Here is an 11957-nt window from a genome sequence, read left to right on the forward strand (position 1 = left end):
CACATGCGTCATGTGTTGCTGGACATTCATAGAAAAACGCACGGAAAAATACGTTGTTGAAAGTCGTGCTGAGCGCGTCACGAAAAGAAGGGAAATTCGTGTCTATATACATGTGGCAGCTGCCAATTCTCTGGTGCTTGCTGTTGTTTCCCTTTTCCCTGGTGTTTTTTTGGTTGAGTTGCTGAGTGATTAGAGGGTTATTCAGTTCACCTGTTGCGCAGGGTGTGGGGACTGGCTCTTAAATGATAGTTGAGAGCAGCTTGGTGCATTCCCCTCTTGGCCAATCAGGGTGTAACGACGCCCTTTCTGTAGGGCTTAAAAGAGGAGGGAAACTGCACACCCAGTGTCATTCTGATCTCTCCTTCACTCAATGTAACATGTATTATCAGCTTTACCAGAAACTCTGGTCTGTTTTGGGCCCTTTTGGGATTCTGTGATCTTTGTGTTTTGTTTGTTGAGAGTGTTGACTCCTAGTTGGGGAAACAAGTTAAGTGCCAACCAATTAGGTTACCTGCACTGGGACGATTAGGTGCTATTTGTGCAACAGCTGGCTTGCCTTACGATAGCCTAACGCCTGCAGGCTGTATTTTTGTATTCTATTCATTTGTTGATTTTCAATGAAACCCTTTATACCCATTTCTTTTAGTGTATTTTATTTGGGAAAACTTTAAAGGAGGGTAAAAGGAAAAACACAAACCAATATTTCAGTTTCCTTAATTGTTTGTTAATATAGAGGCATTTGTTCATTATTGAAGAGGCATTTGTTCATTATTATTATTAAGAAGGCATTTTATTTTATATTATTATGTGGATGGGAACTGTTTTTCAGTTCTGACTGAACAACTAAAGTCTGGGGAACTCAGTACCGCCACATACATGAATCAAATAGATTAACTATTTCACGAACTGCCATGAGACTGTCTTGACTAAGCAGGCAAACACAATGTCCTGTGATCAAAATTAAGCAACAAATATACTCGATACAGCAGAATTAGGGTTTGGGAATTGCTTCTTTTTATTCATTTAGGATATACATCTTTTTAAATTATTTTCTTTGATCAGAACAAGAACGATGATTGACGTACAAAAATATAAAGAGAATTATGAAGTGCCTCGATGCCACATATACAACAGGAAAATATTTTACAGTAACAAAATCAAGTGTTAGGAAACACAAAAGTATCTCACATAAAAACCACCAACGCATTAAACTTGACACCAACTTTCTCTCATCACTCTCTGACATTTCGCAGACCATCTACACATAACAAAACTCTCCATCATCTTGCCAGGAACTTTACTGTTTAGTATAAAAAAGCCATCTTTAGAACGATTTCCTCATCTCATCTTTAATGTTTCTTTTGAAAGAGCAGATCTGACTTCTCTCCTCTTGTCTTGCTCTTTGTATCGCTACTTACTGTTCCCTCATTAAAACCCAGTACCCATCTTACAGTACTGATGCACCACCTCAGCTTCGTGCCCTCCGTGTGTCTCCTACACTTACCTGGAGGGTTTTTCAAACTAAAAAAAAAAAATACCAAGACCGCAAGTTCAAAACCTCAGCTGAAAGTCTGGAAAATGGATTTACAATGAAGTAAAACTGATACCTATGAAAATTTGAGGTAAAGTCTGAAGTTTCAATATTTGCCATTTTCTAAATATACAATATACATACAATACAATAATATACAAGACAGACAAAAAGAAGTCATGAAAAGCTCAATAAAAATCTATTTTACATCTCCAACAGGGAAATCTGATGTGGTTTCACTGCTCCACTTTTTACATGTCGGTAATTACAGAGGGGTTGGATGCTTTTCAGCTACCTCGGATCAGAAACACGCCCACAATGACAATTTGTTGATATCCGAAAACAACATTCGAAACACTCGGTTGCACCAGCTATTCGTAAATTCAAGCCTATAGTTATAATGTTTAAATGTTTAGGTAGAGATTTATACTTCACTAAATCAAAAGGGGTTGTAAATTATATCACACAAAGTAGTTGTTATTAAATATGTGTGAAATTTAATTAAAAAATAAATTAGTTTGCTAATATATAACCTGTTTAGAGTGAAGAGTATGCAATATGGTTGAAACATCTGACCAACAATTGGGAAGATTTAAAATCAAATTTCACTAAAGTAACAAAATTACTAAAATTACGTAACGTGATATTAATAATGTCGGACTAAATGAGTGAATAACGTTAGCATAATCAAATACTGCTAGAATGCTTACACTGAAAAACACAGATTTCTCCATGTATGCACTCGTAAATAAAATAACGTATTACCTACATTTACAAAAGATTACTAGTTAAGTTTAATATATCATTTGCCCCCTAAAACTATAACTTTTGACGCTACAGTGACTTCATGTTTAGTTACAGCGTTGATTTTCTTTTGAGCTGCAGATGTTTCCTAGCAAGTATTCGACTTTCCTCAAGTTTTAATGGTGCAACATGATTAATAAATCACAAGTTTAACGACTAGTGCACAAACTTAGTGATGCATTTACGAATAGCTGGTGCCACCTAATTCAGAAGAGTGTTAGCCTGTTATTTTGAGAGGCAGTTGAAATGTTGATTTCTTGTATCACTAAACCATCCAGACACTTGCAGTTGGAAATTGTTTTTGTGTTTGACTGTCATGGAGAAGTAGACGAGTGAGTCAGTACACTTTGTTCAGTACCAAGAGAAGTGACAGAGAAATGATTCAAATCGTCAAACACTTCCCCCTGATTGTCTTTGGCACTTTGTGTGACGAGCTCGACCATCTGACACCAAAGCAGGTTCAAAACAAACAGTTTCACTGATTGGAATAAAAGCAAACCAGACAATGCAAGTTCTCAATCATCTTTTAACGAACTATAGGGAATGGGAATCACGGAGCATTCTGGGGCGCGCCGCCATTTTTGGAGGGTAGCGTACGGAGCTACGGTAGACTGTCATTATCTGTCACTGGTCACCCATATAAATAGAAGCTGAGAGAGGCAAAAGGGGCCTTATGTTACAAAATTGAAGTTGGTTTATGATATTGATCCTTGCAAATTAGGAGGACCTTGACAGCTTGCACCCAATACGGTCACTGATGTGTTTTGGCGTTGGTGAACACCCGTCAGCAGTTTAAAATATGTTAATCTTTGGAGGGCGATGTCCAATTTACAAACGGGTAGGTAGAATGCCAAATGACTCTATGCTATATATACTACAATTCAGTTTTTTAATCGTATTCACTGTGCAGTGTTTTGTGTTATTTGACATTTGAAGTAAACAGCCAGCGGATGGCACTCTCACGCTTTATCCTCCAAAAATGGCCAACTTGCTGTCGGTGACGTCACATTCCCATTCCCTATAGATGATGTGTTGTCCTGGTGAAGCAGATTAACTGGGTTTTATAAGTGTTCAACTCTTAATAAATAATAACTAAGGATGTTTTTCCCCCAAAACTTCATTGATTGTTGCTCTGCAGCCAAACAAGCTAACAAAGAACCTGTTTACCAAAGCACCCTTAATGCCGACATTTACTTCACCAAAGTATTCAAATTAAGTTTTAACGGACATTAGGATTAACAGGTGTAAAAACCATAACTGCAGTGATCCAACACGGCTGAATATTCAATGTTACAGAGAACCTAAGATTTGAAACCAAGTTTTCAGAGGCTTTCAAATATTCTCTGTGGTTATTGCGCTGTGATCCTTCAGTTTTAATTCTAGAGACCACTCTGGTGAATGAACAGGACACCTTGCAATGTGCCCTTGAGTTTAATTAAATGCTTGATCAGACTAGACAAGCTGCTGTTTGAACGTGTGTTAGGCTACAACAAAAGCAAGTGTTCTGTCTCAGTATGTGGAGTTATTACAAAGAGATAAACTGTTTCAAAAATATCTTTGGTCCAATTTTTCATATGCAGTACTGAAACCCCCCCCAATGCAATGTCAAGTCCACTGGGAGGACTGTGATATATAGAAAACAAGTGCAATAAAGCCATATTAGAAAGCTTTGCATTGGTGTGACTGGGTTTGCGCAGGCTCGGCTGAAATCCACCACGCGTGTCATGTTGACTCTTCTCTACATACGCAGACGTCTACCGTCTGTTGCCTTCACTGAGGTTACAATAAAACCTGAAAGAGAGCAAAGGCCACCAATTTGTCAGCTCTTGTATATTAAATAAGACATTAACCATTGAAGTGCAGCTTTAAACTGCCAGAGGACAGACTCCCTTTTTAAAGACTGCATCAGTAGAAAGTCTAAATACAGGTGAAATGTCACTAAAGGGTTCCAAGAGTTTCCTCCATGGCGAGTAAAGATGAACAGAGTAGGGTTTTTAGGGGCTCCGGGTATTACTTGAAGTATTTCCCTTCCAATGCGGGCCTTCCCAAGTTCCTCGTCCTCCGAAACAAACCACCAGGCAGCCCTCTCCCAGTGCATTCTGGGCCCTACAGGTCCTCTGTGTAGATGATACAGGGACTGGTATCCTCACTCGACTCCAGCTGCACCGTGGAGACAAACCAGCGGCGGGAGCCCGTGGCGTTGTAGTTGAGCGTGGTGCGGAAAGTGTTCTTGGCGTGTTTCGGGTAGATAATGGTGGTGCTCTGGTAGCTGATGGGTTTCTGCCTCGGCTCCAGGTACACCTGGGACTTGTAGCTCCTCCAGGTGCAGTTGCGCACTGCCACCACTGTCTCACTGAAGGAGGTGGGCGTGGGAACGGGGGCGCAGAACACTCGGTCCCGGTAGTGCTTGTCGGAGTCGTACTTTACCTCGGAATTGCACCTGGAAAGGAGATGACAACTCTTTAGAAACAAAGTTGATCACTAGGTGGCAGTGTTGACAAGAGAATAATGAGTGAACCAAGCTCCATGTTGCAACCAATACTTTGTCTTCATGTGTCAAAGTTCCCTTACTTGATTTCCTGCTCTGGTTTGGGGTTAACCTCGATGCTTTCTCCAAAGAACACGGGGTGCATGCGAGTCTTTGGGTCCGTGCCCGTGGAGTTCAGCAGCAGGTAGGGCAGCTGTGCAGGGGAAAACACAAGAGTCACAATCTCACAAAAAACATCCGTGAACTGCTGAACTGTTTGTAACCAGCCTGCCAACATGTCCATTCAAGGAATTCTAGTAAAAAAAAATCCCAGCATGGTCGGGGGTTTGAGCAGAGCCAGGAACCCAAATTAAAAACATTGACTGCAGTCCCCACCCTCTCCAGGATCCTTGATCCGCCCTCATGAGAACTACTCGCCTTGTCCGCGGCACGACTACTGCTACAGCAACAATTAGACAAGAAGCACAGCAGTCGGTCGGGGCAACGCTTCCATTTTAATTCAGATAATTACACTGTGTGGGTCCAGCCAGATGAAGCGTTGGTGGTAAATCTCTTTCTGGCTGGCTAGAGATGTGTGGCCATGATGACACAGCCTGTGTGTGTGTGTGTGGACTGAAAATAGGCTTACAGATGTTGGGCCTACAGTAGTTACAGAAATGTGGATAATGATGCTGTTTGAAAATAATAATGATTCTCTTTTGACCTGCTGCCTCCACAGGGAGGTCAGAGGTCTCATGGGAACATATTATCTAACTAGAAGACAGTCTCTAATCATGTCGATGTGCCTTTGTCATATTCCTTGATTCTTAAGTAAATTCAGATTTTTAGGGATGTAAAATGTGAAAGTGTGCTCCGGCTGGTGGGCGGTGCTTGGTATTTTCACAACTGATCTCAACACGGCGGCTGCGTTACAAACTTTCTCATTTTACAGCTAAACAGTACTCTACAAGATGTTTCAGAAAACATTTGAGGCGTGAAATAGGCATTACAGTAACAGAATATTAATTCATATTTGATCAGCGCTGCCTAGTTTGACCGTTTGATCGGAGTCTGTGAGTGATTGACAGCTGCTCAGAGACGGCAGGGCTCCAGCTCGGCTCAGATTGGTTGTTTTTCCTCCGGTCTGGGAAGTCTTGCAGATGCCATTAGGAGCACCGGAGGACACAGAGGCACGTGATTTGTTTCAGATTACCTGTCTCATGCACTACTGTCAGGATATAGCGACCGTTTTATAAAAAAAATGTTTAATCATATTTGCTCCATTTCTACTCACCGCAGCTTTAAATTCCTGTAGGAATCTGCATTCATTTTCATGGGATTAATTCAGAGCACAACCCCAGATGGGATACAGATATACTGTACTCAACTAACTGTACAAACCAGCTCTGTTTTAATACTGACCCTTGACCTCTGAGTCGCCCCTTTGGAGCCATAAGGGGAAAACAGAGCTGCACCAATCAGAAGCTCAGATACTGTCACACACCGTGAGGCAAGGTTGTAATTGACCGTTTTCTTTGCATGTGTGTGTCTTTGACCGATCTGAATCAAATGGCACCCCGACCACTACTCCGGCACCTCTCACGTTACACGGGGGAGGCTGTCACATGCTACGGTTTGGCCGCGGTTAAGCGCACATGCCACTACAGGGGACAAGCAGGAACAGGCCAAGGGCACGGCAGCTCGTCTTACCTACGGCCCACGATCATCACCACGCACTATCTGAACGCCGGTGGAGCTGAACTTGCACAGCTGCTAGTTTTGAACTGAAAAAAAGTTAATCTGCAGGCTGCTCAGTTTCTGCTGCTGTTGCTTCATGACCTAAAAAAATGTCTTTACCTCCGCTGCTCCGGCATGGAGAGCATCCCAGGTATTTCTCCACGGTGTGTTCTGGCAACTTGTGCAAAGCAAACACTCGTGAATGGAGGGGAGGTCACCTCCAGGCAGTGGATCCCCCAGCATGCTCACAAAGCATAAACCCCCCCCCTGGAAGCACATTTCTGCCCAGGAAAAATAGTCTGCAGCTGAGCAACCCACACAATGTACAATGCACAATGCAGAGCTGCAGTGAGAAAAACGCCAACTCAAACACACTTTTCCAACTGCTGGCCTTTTGGCGAAGTGAACTGACTTTGCATCCTGCGTTTGCAAGGACGCATCAGTATCACACAGCGAGGCAGATTTAGAAAAGTCATGAGATCTGTCTCCTGTCTGTCCTCCTGTCTAATCCACCTACACTTGACCGGTATCCTTGTACAGGACATGTACTGTACTTATACAGCTCTGAAACATCCAAGATTACGTGACCACAGCCATCATGCATCTAATCCCTCTTGTTCCGTCGTTCATACATGTATCTTAAGAAGTATAAGAATAATTATCCCACATCTGCGTAAATTTGACCCCAGTTTGAAAACAGACTGAGGGTTACTCCGCGTTTAATTTAGAAGTGAGAGGTCATCAAACACTTATGCAACGGCCTGCAACCGCCCTAACAAGCCCCCTGCACCCTAAAATAGACCCTGAGGATTGTTCTTAGGTGGCATACAAAAACAACACATAAATAGATTTTGAAAAAAAAAAAATCGGGTACATGTACGCCTCCTCTCGTCCGGCCAACACACACTTGACAACTGTAAAAATCTATATCTGATGGAGAGGTTTGATTCAGGACTGATCTTTAAAAACCACAAAGCAGAGGAGACCTACTAATCTGAACCTCCGGAGGATTAGAGGATCTGTCTTTCTTTCTCTGCAAACCAATGTCACGCAACTTCCCAAGATGCAGCGCTGCATTTCTGAGGCCTCCCTCCCTCAGACACTTTAAAAAGCCACCCCGACCTGCGCTGACATGTTCTTGAAAGACTCTTTTTGAAACTGGGAGTGACCTGTAAAATGATTTTCAATAAAATAAGCCCCGTCATGTGCGACACAAATCACTGCAGCGTATCACTGATATGAAATTAGGCAATTATCATAAATCTTACAGTAGTTCCCATGGAATATATAATCTACTATGTGCACTGTCATGTCTGTTCTCAGCTGAATGAGTACTAACATTGCCTTAGGGTGCTCTGACTGTTTGAGTGGTGCATTTACAGTAAAGTACAGTTGTTGCACATATTGCTGGAAATATCATGAAGTTTGACCTTTTAAATGTAATTATCACTGACAACGCCCAAGAGCTAGTTGGATTTTTAAAGATATAATGCAAGAAATAAAAAAAAAGTGTACAACTAAATAAGTTAATTAAAACAACGTAATAATGGTTGACTATTTGGTCATAAGTTTTTCTAAATATTTCAGTTTTATGTTTGGACCTGCGGAGACTTAGGCAGATATCTAATAGTGATATCGTGAACAGGGATACTTTTCACTGCTGACATCAACTGCTACCACATCCACATACTGTACATGGTGTATTGACTTTACTAAATCCAGCAGGACCCTGGTTTCCAGACGCTGATTTATTTTTTCTTTAAGCCAACATTCATTTTTCATTCTTTTTGAGACGAATCAAATTCACATTATTCTCTGTTTCCTACAATTTTAACTGGAAATGCAGCGATACGGATCAGATATTGGGCCGATACTGACTCTAATGGGGCCGATCTATTCAATTAAATTCTATGTTTATATATTATATACATTATATACTGGAATTCGAATTCCTGTTTAAGTTTTGACCAATTTGTTGCTGTATTAAAAAGGTTTACACTGGTATCGGATTGGTACTCGGTATCTGACGATACCCAAAGGCCAGATATCGCTATCGGTATCGGTATCGGTACTGAAAAAGTCGGATCGGTGCATCCCTCATAGATTGAGCGAGACACTTTCATCATCAGGTAACTGCGCAAACTAGCCTACTAATTAACATTAACACAAGCTAGACACGACATGACTTTTTAAAACTTTTTTGTAATCCCCAGAGTCACAATTCTAAAATGCAAATACCGAAAAACCCAAACATAAGATGATCTGATATAGAGGTTCCCAACTTGAGGGCTGTCAATCAACTAGAGATGAGTAACAAGTAAGGAAATAAGGAAAAATGATGATGATTACCAAGGAAGGACTGTAAAAGCTATTCAAATGAAACAACCTGAGAATTAAATATCAGTCTTTGGTTAAAGACATGTGAAGAAGGGTTGCGAGTGGACATTGCTTCACCTTAAAGGGTCACAAGCCATATTGGTTACCGATCTAACAAACAACATTTAAAACGTCAGTAGGAAGAATATTTTTGGCATCATTGGGCAAAATTTCCATAATAACCTTTCAGCATATTGTAATTCAAGTGTTCTGAGAGAAAACCAGACTTCTGCACCTCCTCATGGCTCTGTTTTCAGGCTTTAGAAAAATCTATCCCGTGACGGCAGACTTTGGCCAATCACAGGTCATTTCAGAGAGAGATAGAGCGTTCCTATTGGCTGTTCATTCGCAAACTCCGATCAAACGGTCAAACCAGGCAGCTCTGGTCAAATATGAATCAATATTCTGTTACTGTAATGCCTATTTCTCACCACAAATGTTTTCAGAAACTTCTTGTAGTGTACTGTTTAGCTGTAAATCAGAGTTCGCGAGTGATTGACAGCTGCTCAGAGACGGCAAAGCTCCAGCTCGGCTCTGATTGGTTGTTTTCTTCCAGTCTGTGAAATCTTGCAGATGCTGTTATAGGAGCACCGGAGGACACAAGATTTTTTCAGATTACCTGTCTCATGCACTACTGTCAGGATATAGTGACCTTTTCATAAAACCAACTTTTTCTTTTAATCATATTTGCTCCAATTCTACCCACTGCAGCTTTAAAGTGGTTTGAACAGAGGTCGCAGACCTGCTGCTATCTGACTCATTAATCTTCGGCCTTCTTGTCAACATGGCTGACATGACAGACCTTGAAGAAGAAGCCTGACCCAAACTTTTTCATGACACACACACCGTCACTCAGATACGTGCTACTGATTTGAAGTTAACTAGTGTTGTAAAGCTCTCCGTCACCTTGCTGCATGGGAGCCCCTGGAATCCTGGCAAGGACCTCTGGGAGTCCCCGGACCCCCAGTTTGGGAAACCCAAGTGGTCCTAATCAACTCTCTGACCCCTGTGACACTATGTAGTAAGAGCCCAGCTGATGCACCAGAGTGAAAAGGAAAACATCTTTACTGGCTTATTGGTGACATCTACACAGTACAAGTGCAACATCAGAAGTTTGCAACTAAGGAATTTCTGACAGAGAGAGAAAGAAAGAGCTTCCAGATGTTGTGAGAGTGGGACTGAAGTGAAATATGTTTTTTGGCCAAACACTAAAATGTTCTCAGATTTTCAGTTTCAGAGTCATTATTTAGCCATTATAGGACCTTTTTGTATCCAGTGTGTCAATGACTCTGGACACAACACAGATTACACTTTCAGATTACAATTTCAAATGATAAGATTAACCCTCCTATTGTCTTCCAGTCGACCTTGCAACTTTTGGTCTGGTTTGACAGTTTATAAAGCATAAAGTATAAATTACCACCTAATTCTGTGTTACACCTTTTTAGCCAACCTCGTTCCAACTCATTACCACAGGTTTTTACACTTTTTTGGGGGGAATTTATGGTTAATAAACATTATTTCCATGAAATTACACCAAATTTTTTTGTAAAAAAAGCAGAAATCTTGAATTATTTTGACTATCAGTGGAACATAATATTGATGGATTATCACAGATTGATATATGTCAAAGATTAGTCAGAATATTATAAATATTATAATATAAAACATTTCATCCAACTCATTACCAAGTTTTACACTTTTTTTCTGTAATTTATGGTCAATAAACTTCATTTACATGAAATGATACCTCCGTTTTGATCATAGAAACCCCCCAGAAATGATGATTTACTTTCATCCATGTTATTTTGGGGCAATCAGATGAAAGAAACCCATATTTGTGATATGATAAAGTTTATAAACGGGTCAAACAAGAAGGTTAAATAAAAGCAATATATGTTTCTTACCAGTTTGCCTTCTCTGCTTTCCTTTTTATAATATCCATGATGGCTTTCGACGGGCGTCGTGCAGCTGCCGGATCTCGACTCGATGGGAGCCGGAGAGAGGGAGCAGAAAGGCGGACTGGGACTGGGAGGTAAACCCGAATCCGGACTGTCGAGCAGCCCTTCTCGGTTCTTTCCTTTCAGGCTATCATCCATCGCTTGTAAATGTAGGTGCCCCACCATTTCTGGGACGACTCAAAGTCAAAGAAAAACAAACACCACCACCAGACGAAGGCGCGCTGACACAAGCTGCGCGTCGAAAAAGAAGAAACAATCCTGGGAGAACTTTTTTTTTTTTTTTTCAAGATGACTTCTGCAAAGCAAAGCAGAGAAGAGGAGATTTAGGAAATATGCATTTAAATCATTGCAAAACTCCACAGAGTTATTTATTTCTCCTGGAACTTTACTGTACCTGTGAAGTGTCCACCTTCAATCCCCAAATTATATTCCAACAAATAGGAAAAATCAACCACAAACTTAAAAAAACTTGACACCAAAGTGAACTATTAAGGTGTTATTATTTTTAAGTTAAAAAAAAAAACACAAATGTAGTAAAAGTCGCGACAAAAACCCAAAAAGTGGACTGTGCGTCTGGCACCGATCAGGATGAGAGCTGCTCTGCTCTGCTCTGCTCTGACTGTGTGTGTGCGTGTGTGTGTGAGTGTGTGTGCTCCAGTGGAGAGCTCCTTCTTAATGATCCTGCCAGGCTTCTTTTTTTTTTTTTTTTGCACCTGGATCCAGTCCAGCCCTCATGATCTGGATCACTTCCATGTACAACCGACAGGGGCGTGCACGTCCTCCTCGCTCTATAGGCCTATATAGGCAGTTTATGATCTGCTGAAGTGCCCTTGAGCAAGATACCCAAAACCCCTATACCTGCTGGAGCTGCTGGTTTGGTTATATCAATATTTTAAAATGAGCAGCTAGGTATTAAAGGGACTATTTGTAACTTTCAGAAATGCTTGTTAACAGCGACACCTGTGGCCGTGAAGTCAACGAAAGTCAGCGTCGGGCTCGCGCTTGTGCTCGCTCTACATAGACATGAACGAGCATGGCTCAAAACAGTGAGGCGACACACGTCAGCTAAAACCACAATATC

At 41.3% G+C, this 11957-nt stretch overlaps 1 protein-coding gene across 1 annotated transcript; it reads right to left on the reverse strand.

Moving 5' to 3' along the window:
* Positions 1–991: 991 nt before the first annotated feature.
* On the reverse strand, positions 992–11741 carry rflna (refilin A). The gene is made up of 4 exons (XM_037778440.1): positions 11271–11741; positions 10823–11171; positions 4907–5016; positions 992–4775 (listed from the first exon to the last, which is right to left on the reverse strand). The coding sequence occupies exons 2-4, from the start codon at positions 11039–11041 to the stop codon at positions 4442–4444; spliced, it is 663 nt and encodes a 220-aa protein (XP_037634368.1). The 5' UTR covers positions 11042–11171; positions 11271–11741; the 3' UTR covers positions 992–4441.
* Between the last annotated feature and the right edge of the window lie 216 nt (positions 11742–11957).

The sequence above is a fragment of the Sebastes umbrosus genome, chromosome 8 (assembly GCF_015220745.1).
Source record: "Sebastes umbrosus isolate fSebUmb1 chromosome 8, fSebUmb1.pri, whole genome shotgun sequence".
NCBI classification, from domain to species: domain Eukaryota; kingdom Metazoa; phylum Chordata; class Actinopteri; order Perciformes; family Sebastidae; genus Sebastes; species Sebastes umbrosus.

Excerpts from the sequence above, each read along its gene's own strand:
- rflna (XM_037778440.1), bottom strand. The coding sequence starts at position 11,041 with ATGGTGGGGCACCTACATTTACAAGCGATGGATGATAGCCTGAAAGGA. Across the intron at positions 5,017-10,822 it reads AAAGCAGAGAAGGCAAACTG|CTGCCCTACCTGCTGCTGAA; the intron begins GTAAGAAACATA and ends TCCCCTGCACAG. Across the intron at positions 4,776-4,906 it reads AAACCAGAGCAGGAAATCAA|GTGCAATTCCGAGGTAAAGT; the intron begins GTAAGGGAACTT and ends TCTCCTTTCCAG.